The 24,832-nt window shown below is 45.3% G+C and overlaps 1 protein-coding gene across 5 annotated transcripts in view; it reads left to right on the plus strand.

The window, feature by feature from the left end:
• Nucleotides 1-24,832, plus strand: part of FCHO2 (FCH and mu domain containing endocytic adaptor 2) — a 223,517-nt gene that overhangs the window by 12,540 nt on the left and 186,145 nt on the right. For all 5 annotated transcript variants that reach the window (XM_075932247.1, XM_014574166.3, XM_014574168.3 and 2 more), the window contains exon 2: nucleotides 14,577-14,668. In XM_075932247.1, coding sequence (XP_075788362.1) covers nucleotides 14,577-14,668 — 92 coding nt within the window. The remainder of the gene's footprint in view (nucleotides 1-14,576; nucleotides 14,669-24,832) is intronic.

Raw genomic sequence — 24,832 nt, forward strand, 5'->3', positions numbered from 1 at the left:
GGGGGAGGAAAAAAGTAGATATCTTTTTCTTTAGTGTGTATTTTGTGGAACTATTTTTAAAAAGCAGTAGAGTGAAAGAAAAAAGGATCTATTGTTTTAAAACAAGTTTCATTCCATTTTGTTGTTTGAGTGAAAATAGAAGTACTTCAAATTATAAATGATTTTTTAATTAATTGTAATGAGGTAGCATTACAAGCATTCAAATCACTTTACTGAACATTCTCATCACTCCTATTTAGGGTGTTGTAACAGAATGATGGGTACCTACTGTCGTAAATAATGTATGCTGACTTAAAACAGATATCAGTGAGAGAAAATGTTTATGAAAAGTATTCCTATTGTAAAAGTTCTAAGGTTACATGCAGATAACATGGCAATCAACTCAATCTGTATTTGGGAATAGACTTCCATATTTCTCTTATGCAGATAGTAGCAATCACAAATATATTAGCGAAAGGGAGTCTATGCTCACAGTCTCCACATCGCTTACACAATGTTTTGGACTAGAGGTTTGTACTGGATGCACTCAGAACTTTCAGATTACTGCAGTGGTCCCCAATGCGGTGCCCTTGGGCGTTGCGGTACCTGTGGGCACCATAGCGCCCACTGGGGCATTTATGTGCGCCCGCGGAGTAATCAGGGATGGCCCCGCCCCTGGGCGTGTGGCCCATGGGCGGCCCCACCACCAGGTGCCCAGCAGCCCAAAAAGGTTGGGGACCATTGTATTGCTGGTGTGATTAAAAACTCATGTTATACCACTGCTTATATAAACAGTAAGGACATTCACAATCTCAGCTTTGGCATATCCTGGATTGGGCTCTGTTCTATAAGACATTCCTACTCACTTTGAGTGCTGTCGTAGGTTGGGTCAAAATGCTTATGGAACTTTGAGTAGTTGCAGGATTTGGAGTTTTTTCAGTCAGTGGTTCCAGCGAGTATTCCAGAATAGAAAGTTACTCATCTTCTTACAGCACCGAGAAAAGGTTTCATGAAGAAGATGTGCATACTAGGGATGTTTAAAAAGTAGTAATTGGGGAACCAGGTAACTGCTGAAAATTTCAGCACCTGCAGTATGGGGCAGTAGCTGGGTCCCGGGGAGCTGGTATACTGGGAGTCAGCTTTTAAGCAGAGTCCTGGTGCTCACTGGCTGTCTCCCCATGCTGCTGCCTCTGATACAGACTAGCAAGCTTGTTCAGTCTTGCCTGCTAGCCCCGTTCGATGGGATGCTGGCGCAGCCTTTGTCAGGGAAGTGTGGGGCCCCCACAGACAGGGGCTGCTGCCACCCCTGCTGCTGTTTCTGATACAGTTTTTAAATCAGCTCCCTGCTTGTACTGGCTCCCACTTACCGCCCTGTGCTGCTGCTTCTATATCAGAGGCAGCGGCGCAGGGTGACAGACGGCTCTTCTGCATGCTTTTTGTTTAAATCTTTAGCCGGTGGGCTGGGACTGAATGAGCTTGCTAGTCAAAGTTTGAAATGCAGAGCATGGAGGGAAGGGGGTTATTGCAGTTAACCAGGACCATTAACCGATAAGCAATGTAGTATGTGACCTCCAAATGATTGCTTCTATTTCAGTTGTAACTTTAAGTATCTTAAAGTATTTCTGCAATGGTTATTTGTTCACAAAGGATACAAAGGCACATCAATTAAAATTAGTGATGATTTGAAAACAGGAAATTATCCAATTTTAATTTCATAAGAATTCAAAGTTAGAGACCTAACCTTTTTATGAATTAATTACAGGATGTATTTTTTAAATTGGAAGACTATTTCCATATGTAGTTTTTGAATAAATATATACTTGCTTGATTAATAGAGAATACATTGATTTTAGGTATAAAAAAATCATATTTAAATTGAATATAACAAAGTGTTTTTCTAATTCCGTAGCGCACTACTGCGAGGGAGTGGAGCAATTTGCTATTTGAATTTTGGATAAATGATTCTAGGCAAAGTATGCTCATGCCTAAACAGAGAAGATACCAGTTAGCTAATAAATCTTAGGTAAAATTATGTAAATGACTTTTGTCAAATGTTTACTACTTTATTCATCCTTGAGGAAGAAAATAAATCTGTTCAAAATTTCTATAATCATACAAATAAAGTTTGATCATGGTCAGAAAGGACTGCTTTGGCATAGTATGTATACACTGTTTGTTAGTAGCTCTTCTGCTTAGTTTTGCTGATAAAATAGTGTTGGTAGCTGTTCTTTTTCTGTTTTTTCCATTGATTGTAAGACAGTAGTATCTGTCTTGTATAGTGTGGGAAAATTCACAATCAACTTAAGAGGTGACACATTTACACAAACTAAATTTGGAGGTAGTTAGCATAAACTAAATAGACAGTGTTAAGATTTTCATTCGAAGTACACAGTTCCTTGTACTTTTCCCTCTTCGTTAAAATATAGGAAATCAGTACTGCTGCAGATGTGCCTTATTGATTCCGGCAACTATACCAAGCATAATCATTTAAATTCAAATTTGCTACGTATAAAACAAGGAATTCTTGGAAATTTCAAGATGTATTATGGTAGTGCAGCAAAACAGGGAGTTCCTGTAATCTGTTTCCTGTTATGTACAGGTTGTGGAAATACTGAATTGCTGACAGGGCTACTTCATTTCTATGAGAACATTGCACATTTGTTTAGTTGCTGATGAAGGGAAATTGAAATGAAACCTCATCTAAAAGTTAGCTACTTTCACTTTGTGCACACACACAACCTGCAAGAATGAAACATCATAAGGAAAACTGTTTGAGAGAAAATGATTTGGGTGAAGATGTGACTTTCTGAAGAACAGTGTGGATCAACTCATTTGTAATTTAAATAATTCACTTTGCAATGTATTTATTCTTCAGGACACTATATTCCTTTTAGTATAAATGTGATTTAACAAGTAAATCTCCAAGCTGTCTGTTATGTGGGAAAGTTTGGTTTAGCTAATCTGTTTGGGTTCTTTAGTTAACTAAGTTTAGAATCTATCACTCAAATATTCAGTACAGAGAGCTGCAGTAAGAGAAATCTAGACTTGGCAATTGTCGCTAAAGATGTGAAAGTGTAATAATCTACATGGTTACATACAGGTCCCCTCTCCCTCACACTGCTGCCTCTGCTGCCTCTGATGCAGAGGCAGCAGCATGAGGGTGGGGTGGGGGGGCGAATGCAAGCAGGAACCAGTGCGCATGAGGAGCCAGCTTGAAGTCAGCTTCCAGTGTGCACACTGGCTCCCAGGGAGCTGCCCCCCTATTCCCCCAGATGTGTAAATGTGTTTACTGTAATAAACATATTTTAACATCCCTTGTCACTAAGTGTCATTTTCTTTATAAAAATAAATAAAATCAGGGCTCAGACCCTTCCTCTCCTGGACCCACCCCACACTGTTGTCTTTGCAGCAGAGTGGAGCAACAAGCAGCTGGTTTGCAAGGGGAGCTGGTTTTTAAACTGGTTTTCTTTGTGGACCAGCTCCTCTCTGTCACCCCACACTGCTGCCTCTAATACAGAGGCAGCAGCACAAAGTAGCGGGGGGATTCTCAGGAGTGGGGCTGGAGTGCACTGGCTGCCCAAAGACTATAGAATATTCAAGTAATCAATAAAAATTCATGAGGTTAATTGACTATTCAATTACCCGCTATTTAACATCCCTGTTGTATGGTATTGTACTAACAATTTTTTTGCATTGGGTTTGGTATTGTTGGCTTTAATTGCTGATTGAGCCAAGACTACTTATTTCACTATGGAGTTAGACTAATTGAAACAAAAAGACTGCACAAATGAAGTGTCTCAGAGGGGAAAGTCTTCAATCTGTTAGCCAAACAAGTTACGCTTTTCAAGGTTTTTTTTTTTTTTTTAAAGTAGATTTTTCTGTCCCTCTTTTCTGAGCTTTGATTTCCAGGAAATACTGCGATAGCACAACTTCTCCAACATTAAATTTAAAAAAGTAATGCGCTGTAGTTAAATACAGTAAGCTATAAATGGATTAACTGTGCATGCAAGGTAGTCCATTTATACACCCGTAAAAAGACTAAAATGTTACAGATTTGTATGTATAACTACAGCTAAATCAATCTGCAATTTGCTGAACTTTGTTCACCTTATTTTGAACATTGTGAGGAGTGGTAACCTGAACATTAAAATTATAAGATTAATACTATTAATATTTGGAATCAGTAAAGCAAAATGAATTAATTACTATGAGGTAGATCAGTTATACTCAGACTGAGATCCAAGAACCATAAGTGGCTCATGAATGTGTCTTCTGCAGTTCTTTGCAGCACATGATAGTAACACTTTGATTTTAATTAACAACTGATCTAAGTTAATAACCAGTCAGGATGCTTTTACAGTGTTATTAACCAGTTGTAGTTGACAGCAAAATGACTGACGAAGCATTATTTTATGAGAATAATATTCAATAAATATTCCCTGTGTTATAATGTTTTGATATACAAATATATAGTCCTATAGTAAACTCTTAAATACAATACCAATTTGAACTGGAACACCATCATTCATCTCTCTGTGATTTAGGTGTCAAATTAGTGGTCAGCACTACTCAAAAATCACAGTAGCGTGAACTCATTTAATTTGGTTTGAGAAAGTAGTGGAGACATATCCAGGAGGAAATATCAGAAAGACAAGAAAATAGATGAGTTTGGAAAGAATGGGAGAGATTGGATTAGAGAGAGATTTAGAGACAGATTTTGGATTAGAGGGAGTTCTCCAAACAGAGATAGTAAATATATTGGGTCATTCTGGGAGAGTATGTAGAAGAAACAGAAAAAGGAATGAAGGACAGACTCTTCAGGAGCAACACCACTGATGGAAGGACAAGGAAAAAGAGACTAGAGCACTGAAGGAGCATCCTGCAAGGTAGAGGAGAATGGGAATGGTAGGGACATAGTAATAATGAAGCCCAAAGAAGAGCAGTTCTTCAGGGTAGCACAGCAGATGTCTGAAAAAAGGGACCATGACTTGGCAAGAAGTTCATTTGTGACTACGGGGTTAATGTATTTGTAGCTGTGCCCCATTATACTAGAGACACAAGGCAGGTGAGGTAGATTTTTTTTTTTTATTAGACATACTTAAGAGACAAGCTTTTGAGCTACACAAAGCTCTTCTGAAGGATAGCTGAAGGATACCTAACTTGTCTCAGCAGTATGGGGGAAGGGGGCTCTGTGAAGCTGGCATGTGTGGGGATCTGGCTTGAAAGTAGTACAAAGGCAGCAAGCAGGGCAGGGGAGTATGTGTAGTTGTTAAGATTAACCAGTTAGCCCAGGCTTACTGATTAATCGTTTAAACGGCTATATGCTAGCGTTCCTATGTGAAACCGGTATTTAAAAAGGGCTCTAGCGGTGATCCTGGCAATTACAGACCGGTAAGTCTAACATCAATACCGGGCAAATTAGTTGAAACTATAGTAAATAATATAATAGTGAGACACATAGATGAACATAATTTGTTGGGGAGAAGTGAACGTGATATCTGTAAAGGGAAATCATGCCTTACTAATCTAGAGTTCTTTGAGGGGGTCATCAAGCATGTGGAAAAGGGGGATCCAGTGGATATAGATTTCCAGGAAGTTTTGACAAGGTACTTCATCAAAGGCTCTTAAGTAAAGTAAGGGATAAGAAGGAAGGTCTTCTCATGGATTGATAACTGGTTAAAAGACAGGAAACAAAGGGTAGGAATAAATGGTCAGCTCTCAGAATGGAGAGAGGTAACTAGTTGTGTCCTCCAAGGTTCTGTCCTGGGACCAATCCTATTCAACCTATTTATAAATGATCTGGAAAAGGGGGTAAACAGTGAGGTGGCAAAATTTGCAGATAACTATCTTAAGCAGTTTAGTAAGACCAAAACAGACTGAAGAGCTTCAAAAGGATTTCAAACTAGGTGTTTGGGCAACAAAATGAGCAATTGAATTTTAATGCTGATAAATGCAAAGTAATGCACATTGGAAAAATAATCTCAATTAGTCTCCAACAATTTCTATGTATAAGTTAACTATTACACTCGAGAGAGATCCTGGAGTCATTGTGGATAGTTCTCTGAAAACCTCAACTCAAAGTGAAGCAGCAGTCAAAAAAAAGCAAACAATATTAGGAATCATTGAAGAAGGGATAGAGAATAAAACAGAGAATATCTTATTACCATTGTATAACACCATGGTACTCCCACATCTTGAATACTGTTGTCAAAGCTGATTCCTCACTCTGGCATCATGAATGCAGAAGTGGGGGGCCGCAAAAGTACCCCAAAACCTTATCTTTCCAGGTTTTGGTATAAAGCTTCTCCCCCAAATCTTAAAAACCTAGATATTGGGGATAAAAATCCACTGCGACCACCCAAGTAATGGTAAGAAAAACCAGGGAAGAGATCACTTGGGAAATCTCATCCTTAAAGTAAAACCAGGACACACAAATTAACCAATACCATGTTAATAAAAAAGAAAGAACTTTTTTATCACCACAATACTCCTGTTACAAACATAATGACTAGATGGAAAAGTCACCAATTAATATACTCACGGGGGACTCCCGTGGGCCAAAAACTTAGTTACAAAGGAGAAGAAAACCTGTTTTTAAATGCACAGACATCAGATTCCCATTCCCAAACCATAAAACAATAAAACCTAATGGATTTATCTAAACTTTACCCTATTTACAGATAGTGAAGAGTCTTTTCTTGGAGAGAGACATGTTGTCTGTCCCCCTCAGTATCTGGAGAACAACTGGCCAGGGACAAAGGAGGGAAAACCCCAAAATTCCTTTGTCTCAGTTTGAAAATTCCTATCAGCATTTTTATTGGCTAACTGCTACCTAGCTAGATACAGTTAACCCTTTAGTCCCCAGGCTGCTGGGCATCCCTCATGGTCATGACAGTTGTGTACAGATGTGGTTGCCTCATTTCAAAAAAGATATATTGGCATTGGAAAAGGTTCCGAAAAGGGTGACAAAAATGAATAGGGGTTTGGAATGGGTACTATATGAAGAAAAATTAAAAGGACTGGGACTTTTCAGCTTAGAAAAGAAGAGACTAAGGAGGCATATGATAGAGGTCTATAAAATCATGACAGGTATGGAGAAAGTGAATAAGGAAAAGTTATTTACTTGTTCCTATAACATAAGAACTAGGAGTCACCAAATGAAATTAATAGGTAGCAGGTTTTAAACAAACAAAAGGAAGTTTTTCTTCTTCGAGTGCTTACTCATGTTCATTCCAATTAGGTGTATTCGCACTACGTACATGGATCTCGGAGCTCTTTCCCTCAGCAGTACCCATAGGGCCAGCCAGGGAGCCCCCTGGAGTGGCGCCAGTATAAGGCGCATATATACCCCTGCTGGCCCTCTACCCCCTCAGTTCCTTCTTACCGCCTGTGTGGCAGCTGGAGCTTTAGACTCTTTTTCTTCCCTTAATGTCTTTGTTGAATTAGCAATTAGCACCTAGTTAGTTTGTAAATAGTTTCAGATGTAGTACTTTAGTGTGTAAATAGTTAGTGATAAGAGGGCTTTGCCCTCCTTTCATGCCTCTCCCTAGCTGGGGAGGGGATGCCAGCACTGCATGGCTTCAAACCTTGCATGTCCTGCCTGAAGCCTATACCCTGCAGGGACCCGCACGACTCCTGTTTAAAGTGCTTGGGCGAGGCACACTGCACAGGCCTGTAAGATCTGCAGAAGAGAAGAGAGAGGGACTCTTGCTTGAAGAGACTTCCAATGGAGTCCTCTCTCCAGCCCGCAGCACTGGACAATGGTCAGTTGGTGCACAGTGCTCTGCAATCGGTGCAGGAGGCCTCCTCGGCACCGTCAAAGGCTAAAGCCAAGCCTTCTTGACATGGGTTACAATCTCCCACTTAGAGGAGACCGAAGGACGGAAGGGGCCGATCACTTCAGAAGTCAGGCTGCAAAGTGTGCCCTAAGGAGGGGCACTGGGCCCCGAAGTCCCAGAGCCAGACACATACTGAAATGGGTCACAGATATGCTCCTGCTTCATCTGAGGCAGAGGGAACCCTGCAGGATTTAAGGCCATCGACCCCGAAGATGTTCACATGGTGCGAGACCTTATAGTACTAACCACCCCAGAGACGTCGGTTTTCTCCGTACCAGCACCAAGCAGGGCAACAGTGCACTGGTCCGCTGAACCGTAGGTGCCGTCATCGCTGGTACATCTATGGGCTATGGGACCCCACTTGGCATGGGGACACCCACCCATGGCACCGGGGTCACCCGCACCAACCGCATCCACGATACCCGCCACTGCACCGACATCGTCCTTCACACCGGCTCCGGCAACGTCTCCAGCACACTCTTAACTCCAGTCCCGGCACCATCCCTGGCACCGACAGTGACACCGGCTCAGCCCACGCTCCTGGCCCCAGTACTGACCCTGGCACCGGGCCCGGTACCGTCACCGGTTCCTCTATGGCCAGTGGCACCGACACCGATGGTTTTTCCTGTGTACATGATTTCGATGGCACCACGCTTGGTACCAACGCAGGCATTGATCCCAGCCCCAGTGCTAACGCTGGTACTGACGCCAATCCCGGCACCCACACTAGTGGCACCGTTGGTGTTCCCGCACTGACCAGCGCCCACGCCATTTTGGGCACCGGCCCCTCCGCTGTGGGCTGCTACGGGAATTCAGAGCACTCCCCCCCCCCCCCCCCCACTCGGCACCGCATGGCCTAATATCTTCAGTGGCTCACGGGCAGGCGATATCGACGCAGCCTTTTCTGCCCCGTGCGCTGGGGGAAGCCACGAGCTATGGCCCAACATCGAAGGGAGCAGGAGTCCACTGCCATGGTCAGCGTTGGACTATTCCTCGGACTCGCAGGTGGAGTCCTTGAGGTCGAGAAGGTCCTCGTTCTGATCCAGATAGAGGCACTGGTCTCGTTCCGGGCACAGAACGGCTAGTGTCAACCCGCAGCAGTACTCTTGGCCTCCTCAGCAATGGCCCTTTTAGACCCTGTGGGCCTATCATCAGGCCCAAGGGCCGCCCCCTACAGCACCCGTCTCGGGGTTGTCAAGACAGTGTAGTCCCCCATCGGCGACGCCTCTCCATAGAGCCCCTGCATCTAAAACGGATAAGTCGGTCTCAGCGGTGACCTCTAGACCCCAGGGTGCCCCAGTGAGTTGGTGTCCAGACTCCTCCCTGTTGAACCTCTCCAGGCAGCCCCATCAACAGAGTCAGGGCCACCAGTGGATGACCAGATGGAGGATCTGAGTGGACCAGATGGAGGACCTGATTGTACCTCTCCCGATGAGGCCCTAGCTGACCCAACCCCATCGTTGCCATCAGTGGACTCAAGGGCCCATCAGGACCTCCTGAGGAGGCTGGCAACAAATTTGGTGGTGAATGCAGAGGAGGTTCTGGAGGATACCGATCTGATGGTGGACATCCTCTCGACTGCAACCCTGTGCAGGGTGGCATTACCCCTGATAAAGATGGTGGACAAGTTAGCCAAAACCCTCAGGTTGACACTGGCCTCCATCCCTCCCACCCAAAAGGGTGTGGAGAAGTGATACTTTGTCCCCCAGGAGGACCATGACTTTTTGTTCTCTCCCCCATCCCTGAGCTCCTTGGCAGGGTCTCCCTGGGCCTACTCCTAAAGCCAAGGATCCGAAACAATTGGACTTCCTGGGACGGAAGGCGTATTCCATGGGGGGCCTACAATTGCGCATAGCCAACCAGCAGGCTATGTTGGGAAGATATGCATACAACACGTGGTCCGCTATGGACAAGTTTAGGGATCATTTGCTGCAGGAGGACCGTCAAGAGTTTAGGGCCGTGGTCCCCAACCCGGTGCCCGCGGGCGCCATGGCGCCCGCCGGGCTCTTTACATGCGCCCACGGAGCCGTGGTCCCCAACCCGGGTGTGCCCCGGCCCCGGCCCTGGCCCCAGCCCCGGCCCCATGGCGCTTACGGGGGGAGCGCCGGTCCCGAGCGCGTGGCTATGGGGGGGGCCCCGTCCCCGGGCATGCGGCTGGGGGGGGGCTGCCCCCGGGCGGGCGGGCAAGTGTCCCCGCCCCCTGGTGCCTGGCGGGCAAACGGCCACGTCCCCTGGCGCCCGACAACCTGTAAAGGTTGGGGACCACTGGTTTAGGGCCTTGACAGACAAGGGTAGGATGGTGGCCCATACGGTCTTGCAAGCGGCCCTTGACGCAGCTGATTCAGCAGCCTGGACAATGGCAACAGCTGTTGTCATGAGACGGAGTATGTGGCTGAACATTTCGGGTATCCCCCCTGACGTACAGGCCTCCCTCCAGGACCTGCCGTTTGAGGGAGCGGTCTCTTTTCGGAGCAAATGAACTCCAGACTACATAGCCTGAAGGATTCCCGGGCCTTGACAGGCCCTTAGGTCTTTGGGGATCCACATGCCCTTAAGTCTTTGGAGATCCACACGCCCAGTCCACTGAGGCAACCCCTCAACCCTAGGCCTGCGACAAGGCCTTTCCAGTGATGTTTTCCCTCTGACCGCAGCAGAAGATGGGGCTGTATTTTCTCTAGAAATGACCCACCTAGAAATAGGCGCAGAGCTCTGAGACCGGCTCAAGATAAAGGGCCCACCATGTCGGCAGGCCAGCACTCTAAACCACCATTTTGAGGGTACGATCAAGGACAGTGCACCACTCACACTTTGTTCACCCCCCTTTGGTTTCTGTTTATTCCGTTTCTACCAAGCCTGGGCATCCATAACGTTGGACCAGTGGGTCCTTGGCCTGGTGGCATGGGGCTACTCGATCCCCTTTACTTCTTCCCCTCCCCTGTCCCCATCTCAATTACCTTCCTCCCTTTTCAGGGACCCCTCTCACGAAGCGCTGCTGAGGGAAGAGATTGTGAAGCTTATGCACCTCGGGGCGATGGAACCCGTTCTCAACGAGTTCAAGGGAAGGGGGTTTTAGTCCCATTATTTTCTCATTCCTAAGGCGAAAGGGGGACTTCATCCCTTTCTAGATCTCCAGGGATTGAACTTGTTCATAAAGAAGACAAAGTTCAAAATGGTCACCCTAGCCTCCATCATTCTCTCCCTTCAGAAGGGAGACTGGTTTGCTTCCCTCAGTTTAAAAAATGCTTATTTCCACGTCACGATAATGCCCACCTACAGAAGGTTCCTGCGGTTCGTGGTAGCTGACGACCACTTTCAGTTCACAGTCCTGCCATTCGGTCTTACCACAGTGCTGACGGTTTTTACCAATTGTATGGCCCCAGTGGCGGCTTCGTTGAGACGACAGGGGATACACATCTTTCCATATCTGGATGATTGCTTGATTTGGGGCTCGTCCCAGGATCAGGTGGTGTCACGTCTTAATTGCCAGGCGCCTATTTCTGCAGCTCGGCCTCATACTAAATGAAGAGAAGTCCACTGTAGTCCAGTCCCAGACGATAGAGTTCCTGGATTCCACTGCAGGGAAGGCATCCCTGCCCACGCACAGGTTCCGTACTATGCATGCAATGATCATGGACCTCCACAGTTCCCCCATGACCACTGCCCGCAGCTGTTTGTGCCTGTTGGGCCACGTGGCGGCTTGTACGTATATCGTGGCGCATGCCAGGCTGAGGCTACATCCACTACAGGCGTGTCTGAGAACCGCTCACAATCCTATACGATACCCCCTGGACATGGTGGCTACCGTCCTAGGTCCCGTACTTCGCTCCCTGGGCTGGTGGTCTCAGGAGGATGTAGTGTGCGCAGGAGTCCCCTTGGAGAAATGGGCCCCCTCGGTGCAACTAGTGACAGATGCATCAGATCTGGGGTGAGGAGCACAATTGGGGACTGTGAGGACTCAAGGTCTGTGATCTGTGAGGGAAAGTTCCTTGCTCATCAATGTCAAGGAGCTCTGGGCAATCAAATTGGCATGCCAGGCCTTCCTACCCCTGATAGAGAACAAAGTGGTGGAGGTGCTAACTGACAATACCTCAGCCATGTACTGTGTCAGCAGGCGGGAGGGCGGGGGGCTCGTTCTTCCCCACTGTGCAGGGAAGCCACCGAACTCTGGGAATTTTGCATACTGAAAAACATCTTCCTACAAGTTACCTACCTTCCAGGGTCCTGGAACAACGTAGCGGACACGCTCAGACGTTCTTTCCAAGTCCATGAATGGATGATGAGGGATATCCTGGAGGGAGTTTTCCACATATGGGGCTATCCCTTTCTGGACCTGTTTGCCTCCAGGGACAATGCCCAGTGCAGGAGCTACTGCTCCCTCAGGGGGCAGGGGACCAACTCACTAGGGAATGCTCTCCATACGCAATGGCCCAATCTCTTGTTGTACACGTTCCCTCCCCTTCCCCTAATATACGACACACTGATCAGGGTCCAGAGGTTCAGAGCTACGGTCATAATGATAGCGCCAATGTGGCCATGGCAACACTGGTTCTCCACCCTCAGGGAATTGTCGACGGTAGACCCAGTGCCACTGCCTTTAGTCCTGGAGCTGCTCACTCAAGATCTGGGTCAGGGGACGTTATGCCACCTGAACCTAGGGTCTCTCCACCTTATGGTGTGGAACATGAATGGCTCTCTAGCATAGCACAGGACTGCTCTCGAGAGGTACAAAGGGTCCTATTGGAGAACAGAAAACAGTCTCCCAGGGCTCTCTATGAAGCAAATGGAAGAGGTTCGCACTTTGGGCGCAACAAAGGGGCTCACACCCAGTTAGAGCTAGTGTTCCTCTGATATTTGACTACCTGTTACACCTTAGACAACAGGGCCTTGCTACGTCCTCTCTAAGGGTCCATTTAGTGGCAATTTCGGCCTTCCCCCTGGAGAGGGGAGAAGGTCGGTGTTTGCCCATAAAATGATAAAGAAGTTCATGAGGGGAATCGATAGACTGATGCTGCAGGTGCGTCTTCCCGTCTCTTCTTGGGACCTGAACATAGTACTTAAGGGGCTGATGAAACCACCCTTTGAGCCACTGGCCACCTGCTCGTTGAAGCTTTTATCATGGAAGCTGGCATTTTTAGTGGCGATCACATCCTCCAGGAGGGTGTCAGAGTTATGGGCCCTTACTTCAGAAGCTCCATACACCATTGTTGGTTTTTTTTTTTTTTCAAGGACAAGGTCAGACTCTGTCCTCACCCAGTCTTCCTCTCTAAGGTTGTCTCCTGTTTCCATATGACTCAGGACATTTATTTACTGGTGTTTTTTCCTAAACAACACACCTAGAGAGCAGGCTTTGCATTGCCTGGATGTATGGAGGGCTGTCGCCTTTTATATTAACAGAACGAGAGACTTTTGAAAGTCGCCACAGCTCTTTATTTCTTTCGCAGAGCATATGAGGGGAGCACCTGTGTCAGCGCAGTGTTTATCTTCATGGATCTCGGCATATATTAACGAGTATTATCATGGCTTGGGGAAAACCCCTCCATGGCTGAGAGTGCATGCCACATGGGCACAGGCCATGTCTGTAGCATTCTTGGCTCAAGTGCCTATATTGGACATCTATAGGGCGGCCACACGGTCTTCTGTACATAACTTCTCCGAGCACTACACCATCATGCGGCAGGCCAGGGCAGATGCATCTGTGGGTAGAGCAGTGCTGCAATCTGTGGAGAATAGGTAAGGTTACTTTCTGACCCCACCCCCAGAGGAAACGGCTTGGGAATCACCTAATTGGAATGGACATGAGCAAGCACTTGAAGAAGAAGAGGAGGAGGTTACTTACCTCGGAACTGTAGTTCTTCGAGATGTTGCTCATGTCCATTCCAAATCCCACCCGCCTCCCCTTCTTCAGAGAACTTCGGCAAGAAGGAACCGAGGGGGTAGAGGGCCAGCAGGGCTTTATATGTGCCGTTATACCGGCGCCACTTCAGGGGGCTCCCTGGCTGGCCCAACAGGTACTGCTGAGGGAAAAAGCTACGAGATCTGTGCACGCAGCGCACACACGCCTAATTGAAATGGACAGGAGCAACACATCCTGAAGAACTGCAGTTAAGAGGTAAGTAACCTCTTCTTCTTTATGCAGGATTCTCAACACGTGGAACTTCTTGCAAGAGAAGGTTGTGAAGACCAGGACTTTAACAGGTTTCAAAAAAGAACTAGATACATTAACAGAGGTTAGGTCTATCAATACTTATTAGTAGGGTTTGCCAAGCGGTGGCGAGCCCTGCTCGCCAGCCGCGTGGAAGCGCACACTGCACATTCGCAGACCGGGCTACGCATGCACTGACCGCGCTGCACGGCCCTGACGGCTTAAAATCATTTGTTGAGCCCTGCTTATTAGCCAGAATGGGTAGGAATGGTGTCCCTAGACTCTGTTTGTCAGGAACTGGAAATGTTTGACAGGAAAGGGATCACTTGATGATTACCTGTTCTGTTCACTCTCCCTCTGGGACATCTGGTATTGGCCACTGTCAGAAGACATGGTACTGGGATTATTGGGTCTTTGGTCTGATCCAGTACAACCTTTCTTATGTTCTTAAAATAGTGAACAGACATTGAGGCATAAGGAATAGTTATTCTCTTCGAGGAGGATGGAAGTTGATCCACATTACAATGTATAGATATAGTACTTTGTTCTATAATTGTTTAATAAGTTGAATTGTATAGTTTTAATTAACCTATTAAGTATTTTTTATTGATCTTTAGGGGGAAAGAAACAATGGCTTTGATGTCCTCTATCATAACATGAAACACGGACATCTATCAACAAAAGATTTAGCGGATTTTATAAGAGAAAGGTAAGTGTTTACCTTTACTAGTCCTGAATCTTACATCTGAATCTGAACATGTGTATATTTTCTTTTCAAAGGTTGATTGTGTAATGTGATTCTATGCATAGTTTTGTGACTTTCATAGGTTCTATGTTTTTTTCACCCTTTTATAAAGTCCTCTAGGTGTGCTCTGCTTACCAATGCACATTGTCTCTTGCACTTGAGTTATTACACTTGAACTTCTTTTACTCCAGCAACCTTGAGAAATATGATATACCAGATTATGGAATTTTCTGGACCATGAGTGTTGGCCATAATGAAGGATGCAGTGGGGTTGGGTGAGTGGGTTCAGGAGTGTGCTGGGAGTTAGGTGCGTGGGGTCTGGGAGGGACAAAAGATACAAGAACATGTTGAAGGTACTGAGTCTGAGAGGTTGCGTGAGGGGAATAAAGATGGGGCTCTTGCCTGGCACTCTGCTCCTCAGGGCGCATGTGGTTCTGCTTCCCTTGCCACTCCCAGCCAATGCCCACCGCCATTATGGGAGCAGTGAGGGAAAAGTCTCTAGACCATCTCTTTGCTGTGCTGTTGTTCCCACAGCTGTGTGCAAGGCCCTCCTGGAGCAGCTGCAGAGTGGACGGAGGGCAGCGGCAGCAGACTGGGGGCAGCTCCATTCGCAACAGGCTGCAGGTTGGAGCGGGCACCTGGAGGCTGGGGCCGACCTGCAGAGCTCCAACCCCCACTCGACCAGTGCATAGACCGGGATCTCTGGGTGGGGGTGGGGAACGTCATCTGGGGAGTGCATCCTGGGCCCCTTAGGAGGAGCTGCTGCCGGAGCTGTGCAACCCTTGTCACCACTCTCAGCCCGGTAAATCCCCCCATACTTCCCAGCCTCCTGTCCTGATCTGACTAACCTGAGGCCTGCACCTCTAATCTGCCTTGACTTCTGAACCCCCCACCTCCTTTCCCTGCCCTGAGCCACCTAGCCCCTGTCTCTCCTTACTCACAAACCCTCACTCCAGCCTTCATTTTCCTTCATTTTTTAAAAATATAATAATTGAACTAAAGTGTATACATTTTTCACTTATTTAAAAAAAAAATCCTGTTCATTAAAGTCATGAGCAATGTTGGGTACATCTGCTAATTTTTTACATAAGGTAAATACTCATCACAAACACAATACAGACTAGCTTTTTAATCACTTCTTCCACGATTAATGGAAATTTTGGCAGATTTTTTTGTTTTTGTTTATACACATAATGTAGAGACAAACTAGAATTTTATAATTAAAACTTGAGAAGATCTCTTAATATAGATTTAATAAAGTGTAACTTACATAAGGATACATATTTATTTCCACAAGTATAGATTTGTAGAACGTAAATCTTTCTTTTTTTTATGGCACTTTAAACTTTAAGGGACTTAACATTTTAAGAACCCTTTTTTTGTTTTTGTTTTTAAATGTTTACAGCAGTTCTCTTCAAGGAATATTAGATTTCATTGTGAGTGTTGTGTAAGTAAATATTGCAGGTTTAAGACCTTCAATAAATATTGACAAATATAATTTCAAAATATGACTAAAGGAAGTTTACTAGTTTAACTGATGAAAGTTAGTACAGCAGGAAACATAACAGAAATATACTCTAATTGAATTAATTTAATTTCTAAAGCAGTGGTCCCCAACCTTTTCAGGTTGCCGGGTGCCAGGGGCCATGGCCATTCGCCCGCCGGGCGCCAGGGGGCGGGGACACTTGCCTGCCCGGGGGCAGCCCCCCCCAGCCGCATGCCCGGGGCCGGGGCGCGCCCCCCCCCCCCATAGCCATGGGGCCGGCGCCCCCCCCGTAAGCGCCGCGCGCCCGGGGGTGGGGCCAAGGCCGGGGCTGGCGCCGGGGCCTGGGCACGCATGGCGCCCCCGGGGGCGGGGCCAAGGCCGGTGCCGGAGCCGGCAAGGACACGCGCAGTGCCCCCGGGGGCGGGGCCAGGGCTGGGGCCAGGGCACGCACGGCACCCCCGGGGGCGGGGCCAAGGCCGGCGCCGGAGCAGGAAAGGGCACGCGCAGTGCCCCCGAGGGCGGGGCCGAGGGCGGGGCCAAGGCCGGGGCCGGGGCCAGGGCACGTGCGGCGCACCCGGGTTGGGGACTACGGCTCCGCGGGCGCATATAAAGAGCCCGGTGGGCGCCATGGCGCCCGCGGGCACCGGGTTGGGGACCACGGTTCTAAAGCTTATCTAGTATAACAAGAAACATAACTCATAATTGTAGTAAAATAATTAAAAAGGTTATGAAATGGGCATTGGAATTTTTTTCCGTTTTTCTTCATATATTAACAGAAAATAGAATTACAGAGCTTTCTAACTTCCAGCTTCTGGAAGAGCTGAGAGCTCTATAATTGTCACAAAAGCAACTTATCCCTGCTTTTGTGTTTTGAATTGTAAATGTTCAAGGGGGATTGTTTAAAGGGTTTTTAAAAAAACCTATTGCATAGCAGTTAATAATGAACTAAACTGTATCTTTTAATTTGAGATCAAAATAGGGAAATACGTTTGAAGAAAAGTTAAATCAATGCTCTGAGTAATCCAAAGCTGCTGTTGTGCTTCCTTACTGCAGAACTATGCTGTAAGATCTTGGCCTCTGTTTAAATAAATAAATTAAGCCATTATGGTTTACAAAAAACCAAAACCAAAAAACCAGAAACAAAGCAAGAAACCCTTTTAAATGTGATTAGAGAATAAATTGATATATTCTTATCTTTTTGAATTTATAGTCAATAGCTCTGACATTCAAATTGTCCTTATTCAGTGGAGTATTGGTACTGAAACCCGTTGCTTATTAAATGTCAATATATTGTTGAATGTTTTCGTAGCCCCTTTCAGTTAATGTGCTTATCCACAAACTCAAACTAGGTCCCACATCTTCCTAAGTGGCAAAAGCTCTGAAAGTTCCGTACTAAGCTGTCAAACTTCCAAATTCCCATGACATCTTGTACAATATAACTTCTTTTGTTGTCACTGCAGAGATATGAGGTGCATAGAAAACTGCAAGTTAAAATATTTAATAATTGGTTACGTGAATGATGTTGTGTTGATACTCATTTCAATTTAAAATAGGAAAAAAGTCCAATTTTGAACTTACTTGTAGGTGACACAGACATTTTATTCTGCCTCACTGCAATATTGTAGAAACTGGAGGTCCCTGTTGCAGAATTTAGGTCTATGTTGCTATGGATTATGCAGTGCTTTTGCTATGTTAAGATCCGTACAACACTCTCAGCAGCAAGAGTTGGATTTTTTTAAATCAAACTGAGTTAGTGCAATAAAAGTAAGTGCCTAAATTTCAATAGCTCCTATCCAAATATATATGAAAATAAAGTCCTCAAAGATATTATAATATAAGAAAACAATAAACATACCAAGAAAAGTGGAAGAGGTATAAAATTACACACTTTTTGAGGGTAACTAATGTTTATTGTTTAAAACCAGTGACTCCCAACCTTTCCAGACTATTGTTCCTCTTTTAGGAGTCTGGTTTGTCTTGTATACTCTTAGTTACACCTCACTTAAAAACTACTTGCTTATAAAATCAGACATAAAAATACAAAAGATGTCATAGCACAGTATTACTGAAAAATTATTTATTTTCTCATTTTTACCATATAATTATTAAATAAATCATCTGGAATATAAATGCTGTGCTTACATTTCAGTGTATACATGCAGCAGTATAAACAAATCGTATGAAATTTTAGTTTTTGTACTAACTTCACTAGTACTTTTTATGTAGCTTATTGTAAAACTAGACATCTGTCTGAATGAGATTATGTGTCTCCCGGAAGACCTCTGCATATCTTGAGGAGTACACATACCCCTGATAGAGAACCACTCATTTAAAATGAATGCCTCACTACTTAACACACAATTTCTTGTAGGTATCGTGATATAAATGAGGAGAGCTTCATATAGGATGATGTTGTGCAGGACTACTCAACACGTGGCCAACCCATTTGTTTGTTGCTCACAGTGCAGTTTGGGTTTACGTGGGGCTCAACACGTGGCCCATGGGTGGGAGCCAAAACAAAAAAGTTGTCAATATAATGGTCTTCTGTTAACGTGCGTTTTAGTAGTTAAATTCCTGGACTGTCGTTGCTCATTAAAAGTTCTGTCATATGGGTGGGAATCTGGTGTATATATCATTTATTAATATCAGCAGAACTGACTTAAATGGATCCTGCGTGTTGTGTAGTCTTGCCTTAATCTTTGTATTCTTGCCTCAGTATGAAAGAAGCTATTTGCATATATATTTGGATGTATATGCAACCACATTTAAGTTGTGGCCCTTGGCATGTGCAGTGAGTATCATTGTGGCCCCCAGACCTTCAAAAATTGAGTAGCCCTGATGTAGTGGTTAGGGCCGTGCAAATGTAACTATTCACTTGGTTAATTGGGCTCATTGGTTAACGTGCATGGTGAGATGCAACTCTTACCCCTGCACTGCTGCCTCTGTGTGTGGGGGAGAGGGTAAGCAGTCAGGAGCCAGCTTTTAAACTGGTTCCCCACATTTACCAGCTTACATGGAGCCGCAGCTTCCCCACCCCCATGCTGCTTTTTACATATTTATTTCAATTAACTAGGGCTGTCAAGCGATTAAAAAACGTAATCAGAGTTAATCACACACGCCTCCCCTTTGAAATGCTGCCGCGGCGTTTCAACAGGGCAGCACTGCATGAAGGCTGGGATTAGCTAAAGTCCCCAGCTGACCCCAGGCTCCATGCAGCGCTGACCCATTGAAGTGCCGGAGCAGTGTTTCCAAGGAGCAGCGCAAGGTGGAGCCCGGGGTCAGCTGGAGTCCCCAGCTGACCCTGGGCTATGTGGAGCGCTGCCCCCTTTCAAGCGCTGCGGTGGCACATCAGTGTGGCAATGCAACTCAAAACCCAGAATCAGCTGGAGTGCCCAACTGATCCCAGGCTCCACATTGCGTGCTGCCCCTTGGAAACAGTGTACCAGTGCCTCAAAGGGGCAGCACATTAGGAGCCCCGGATCAGCTGGAGTGCCCAGCTGATCCCCGGTAGGAAAGTTAAAGACTAGTGGACTAGTTGATTCTCTCCTTCCCCCCACCCTTCCCTTTGCTTCGTCTATCAGATAGAGGCAGCAAAGGTGGTGGGAGGGTGGGGGAGAAGTGATATTTCAAAGTGGCAGCACCGCACAGCTTTGTGCCGCTGCTGCTTTGAAACCCGTAGGTGTACACTTACCCCAAGGTGTACACCAAAGTGGTGTTTCAAAGGGGCAGCCGTGCAGCGTTTCACTGGGCTCCACGGTTGCCCCTTTAAAACACTGCCTCTGGCATTTTGAAAGGGCAGCTGCCGTGGAGCCCAGGGTCAGTTGGGGAGTCGCCAGCTGACTCCAGGCTCCAGGGCTGCCCCTTTGGAATGCGTGTGGAGGCAGCATTTTTAAAGGGACAGCCCTGGAGCCTGGGGTCAGCTGGGGAGTTCCCAGCTGACCCCAGGATCCACTACTCCTTTGAAACCTGCAGAGGCAGCGGTTCTAAGAGGTAGCCGCCTCACAGCTGATCTCTGGTTCAGCTGTGAGGTGGCTGCCCCTTTGAAATGCTGCCTCTGCACATTTCAAAGAGGCAGTGGAGCCCGGGGTCAGCTGGGGATAGTCCATGTATAAAGTTATTTTAGAAGAAAGTGCAAAATCAATTTTGGGAAAAGATGACAAATTGGGCAAATTGCATTAGGTTAAAGCTGGTGTCACTGGCAGCAAGGTGGGACTATAATAAAAGATGAATAGCTAGAAGAAGGAGTTAGACATGCTTGGGCCCTTGCGATGAGGGCGTAATGTCTCAAGTGATGGGGAAGGATGATCATAGTATTTGAGTTTTGAGTGAATTATAGAAGAGGAAGAAATGTAGGTGTCCAGATAGAGAGGAGGAGATTACAACAATCAAGTTAGGATACACATGCCAGAACATTGTATCATCCTTAACTTAACATTATTGTGCTTTAGATATTTTAACATTAAAATGTGGAATGGACATTTAAGATTTTCTATGTTAAAATGCTACAAAAACTAATGTATGGTCTTATTTAGATTGTGTACATTTTCATTTAGTGTATATTTGCGGTTATTGACCCCCCTATTGAGTTCATATTTACTCAGATCTTGAGATTACCTAGTCTGTCCTCTATGATGATGCCTTTCATTTCTGAAAAAAGTTAATATTCAGGAAGATGAGGATGGTTTGCAAAGTCATCAGTATTCTTTGGGAAGACCAGTTATCTCTAAATTTTGTTTCAGGATAGTTTCTGCTAATGAAATACAGTAATCTCTGTGATGGGTTGGACTCCTTGTCTGGAGTGCCTCCTGTTATGCTGGGGTCCTACTGAGCCCACCCGTTGAACCAACATAGGTCTCCTCACCCTGTTCTTGCTGTGCTGGGCCCTCATGTCTTCTCTGGCACACATGTAGGTAAGCCACAGTCATCTACAGGCACAGTCTGAGGTCAGATGATGTTGCGGTATCCTCTAGCACTGAGGATACCTCTGAGGGGGAGGGAATGCCAGTTAGGAAGAGGCAGGTGTTAATAGTGGGTGATTCGATTGTTAGAAACATAGATAGTTGGGTTTGTGATGACCAGGAGAACCGTATGGTCACTTGCCTGCCTGGTGCGAAGGTTGCGGATCTCTCGAGGCATCTAGATAGACTTATGTGTAGTGCTGGGGAGGAGCCGGTGGTCGTGGTACATGTCGGTACCAAGGACATAGGGAAGGATAGGAGAGATGTCCTGGAGGCGAAATTTAGGCTGCTAGGAAAGAGACTGAAATCCAGGACCTCTATGGTGGCATTCTCGGAAATGCTTCCAGTTCCATGTGCAGGGCCAGGTAGGCAGGCAGAGCTTCAGAGTCTCAATGTGTGGATGAGACGATGGTGTAGGGAAGAGGGGTTTAGATTTATTAGGAACTGGGGACACTTCTGGGAGAGGGAGAGCCTATACAGGAAGGATGGGCTCCACCTAAACCAGGGTGGAACCAGACTGCTGGCACTAAACATTAAAAAGGCAGTAGAGCAGTTTTTAAACTAAGAGATGGGGGAAAGCCGATTGGTGTGGAGATGCACGTAAATCGGAGGGAGACTTCTCTTAGAGGAGAATCCATTGATAGAGACTCTCTAAGCTGTAGTCAGAAAGAGAGGAGGGGAGAGGACAAACCATGGGCCAGAGCAGACAAACAACCACATTCAAAGGAATCCAATGCATCAGGGAAGGGCAGACAAATAAGCAGTGGCAAATTTTTAAAGTGCTTCTACACAAATGCTAGGAGTCTGACTAATAAGATGGGTGAACTGGAGTATCTTGTATTAAATGAGGAGATTGACATAATAGGCATCACCGAAACCTGGTGGAATGAGGAAAATCTGTGGGACACAATCATACCGGGATATAAAATATATCGAAAGGATAGAGCAGGCCGGGTGGATGGCGGAGTGGCACTGTATGTGAAAGATAATGTAGAATCAAATGAAATAAAAATATTAAATGAATCCACATGTTCCATAGAATCGCTATGGATCCATGCTCCAATAATAAGAAATTAGCAGTAGGGATATATTACCGACCACCTGACCAGGACAGTGATACTGGCATTGAAATGCTGAGGAAGATTAGAGAGGCTACCAAAATAGAGAACTCTATAATAATGGGGGATTTTAATTACCCCCATATTGACTGGATACATGTCCCCTCAGGAAGAGAAGCGGAGATAAAATTTCTCAATGGCTTAAATGACTGCTTCTTGGAGCAGCTGGTGCAGGAACCCACAAGGGGAGAGGCAATTCTCGATTTAGTCCTGAGTGGAGTGCAGGATCAGGTCCAGGAAATAACCGTTACAGGACCGCTTGGGAATAGTGACCATAATATAATAACATTCAACATTCCTGTGGTGGGAAGAACACCTTTAGCAGTCCAGCACCCTGGCATTTAATTTCAAAAAGGGGAATTACACAAAACTGAGGAGGTTAGTTAAACAGAAATTAAAAGGCACAGTGACTAGAGCCAAATCCCTGAAAGCTGCATGGAAACTTTTTAAAGACACCATAATAGAGGCCCAACTTAAATGTATAGCCCAAATTAAAAAACATAGCAAGAGACCTAACACAGTGTCACCGTGGCTTAACCACCATGTAAAAGAAGCAGTGAGAGACAAAAAGGTATCTTTTAAGAAGTGGAAGTCCAATCCTAGTGAGATAAATAGAAAGGAATATAAACACTGTCAAATCAAGTGTAAAAATGTAATAAGAAAAGCAAAAAAAGATTTTGAGGAACAGCTAGCCAAAAACTCAAAAAGAAATAACAAAATGTTTTTTAAGTACATTAGAAGCAGGAAGCCTGCTAAAAAACCTGTGGGTCCCCTAGATGATCAAGCTATAAAAGGAGCAATCAAAGACGATAAAGCCATTGCAGAGAAACTAAATGATTTCTTTGCTTCAGTCTTCATGGCTGAGGACGTTGGGGAGATTCCTGAATCTGCACCGTCCTTTGTGGGGGGTGAATTTGAGGAACTGTCCCGGATTGAAGTGTCGTTAGAGGAGGTTTTGGAACAAATAGAAAAACTTACTGTTAACAAATCTCCGGGACCGGATGGCATTCATCCAAGGTTCTAAAAGAACTCAAATGGGAAATTGCTGAGCTGTTATTTGTGGTTTGTAACCTATCCTTTAAATCATCTTCCGTACCTAATGACTGGAAGGTAGCCAACGTGACACCAATATTTAAAAAGGGCTCTAGAGGCGATCCTGGCAATTACAGACCGGTAAGTCTAACTTCAGTACCGGGCAAATTAGTCGAAACAATAGTAATGAATAAAATAGTGAAGCATGTAGAAGAACATAATTTGTTGGACAAAAGTCAACATGGTTTCTGTAAAGGGAAATCCTGTCTTACTAATCTATTAGAGTTCTTTGAAGGGGTTAACAAGCATGCGGACAAGGGGGATCCAGTAGATATAGTATACTTGGATTTTCAGAAAGCCTTTGACAAGGTCCCTCACCAAAGGCTCTTGTATAAATTACATGGCCATGGGATAAGAGGAAAGGTCCTTTCTTGGATTGAGAACTGGTTAAAAGACAGGAAACAAAGGGTAGGAATAAATGGTAAATTTTCAGATTGGAGAGGGGTAACTAGTGGTGTACCCTAAGGGTCAGTCCTGGGACCAATCCTTTTCAACTTATTCATAAATGATCTGGAGAAAGGGGTAAGCAGTGAGGTAGTAAAGTTTGCAGATGATACCAAACTGTTTAGGATAGTCAAGACAGAAGCAGACTGTGAGGGACTCCAAGAAGATGTCTCCAAACTGAGTGATTGGGCAACAAAATGGCAAATTAAATTTAATGTGGATAAGTGTAAAGTAATGCACATCGGGAAAAATAACCCCAACTATACGTACAGTATGATGGGGGCTAATTTGGCTACGACAAATCAGGAAAGGGGTCTTGGAGTTAGTGTGGACAGTTCTCTGAAAACTTCCACGCAGTGTGCAGCGGCGGTCAAAAAGGCAAATAAGATGCTAGGAATTATTAGGAAAGGGATAGAAAATAAGACCCAGAATATCTTACTGCCCCTGTATAAAACTATGGTACACCCACATCTGGAATACTGTGTACAGATGTGGTCTCCTCACCTCAAAAAATATTTTTTGGCCTTGGAAAGGGTTCAGAAAAGGGCAACTAAAATGATTAGGGGTTTGGAACGGGTCCCATATGAGGAGAGGTTAAAGGGACTGGGACGTTTCAGTTTAGAAAAGAGGAGACTGAGGGGGGATATGATAGAGGTCTATAAAATCATGAGTGGTGTGGAGAGGGCTGATAAAGAAAAGTTATTTATTAGTTCCCTAAATAGAAGAACTAGAGGACACCTAATGAAATTAATGGGGAGCAGGTTTAAAATGAATAAAAGAAAGTTCTTCTTCACACAGCGTGTAGTCAACCTGTGGAACTCCTTGCCAGAGGAGGCTGTGAAGGCTAGGACTATAATAGAGTTTAAAGAGAAGCTAGATAATTTCATGGAGGTTAGGTCCATAAAAGGCTATTAGCCAGGGGATAAAATGGTGTCCTTGGCATCTGTTTGTTAGAGGCTGGAGAGAGATTTCAGGAGACAAATCGCTTGATCGTTGTCTTCGGTCCACCCTCTCTGGGGCACCTGGTGCT

This window comes from Pelodiscus sinensis, chromosome 6 (assembly GCF_049634645.1).
Source record: "Pelodiscus sinensis isolate JC-2024 chromosome 6, ASM4963464v1, whole genome shotgun sequence".
Lineage (NCBI taxonomy): Eukaryota > Metazoa > Chordata > Testudines > Trionychidae > Pelodiscus > Pelodiscus sinensis.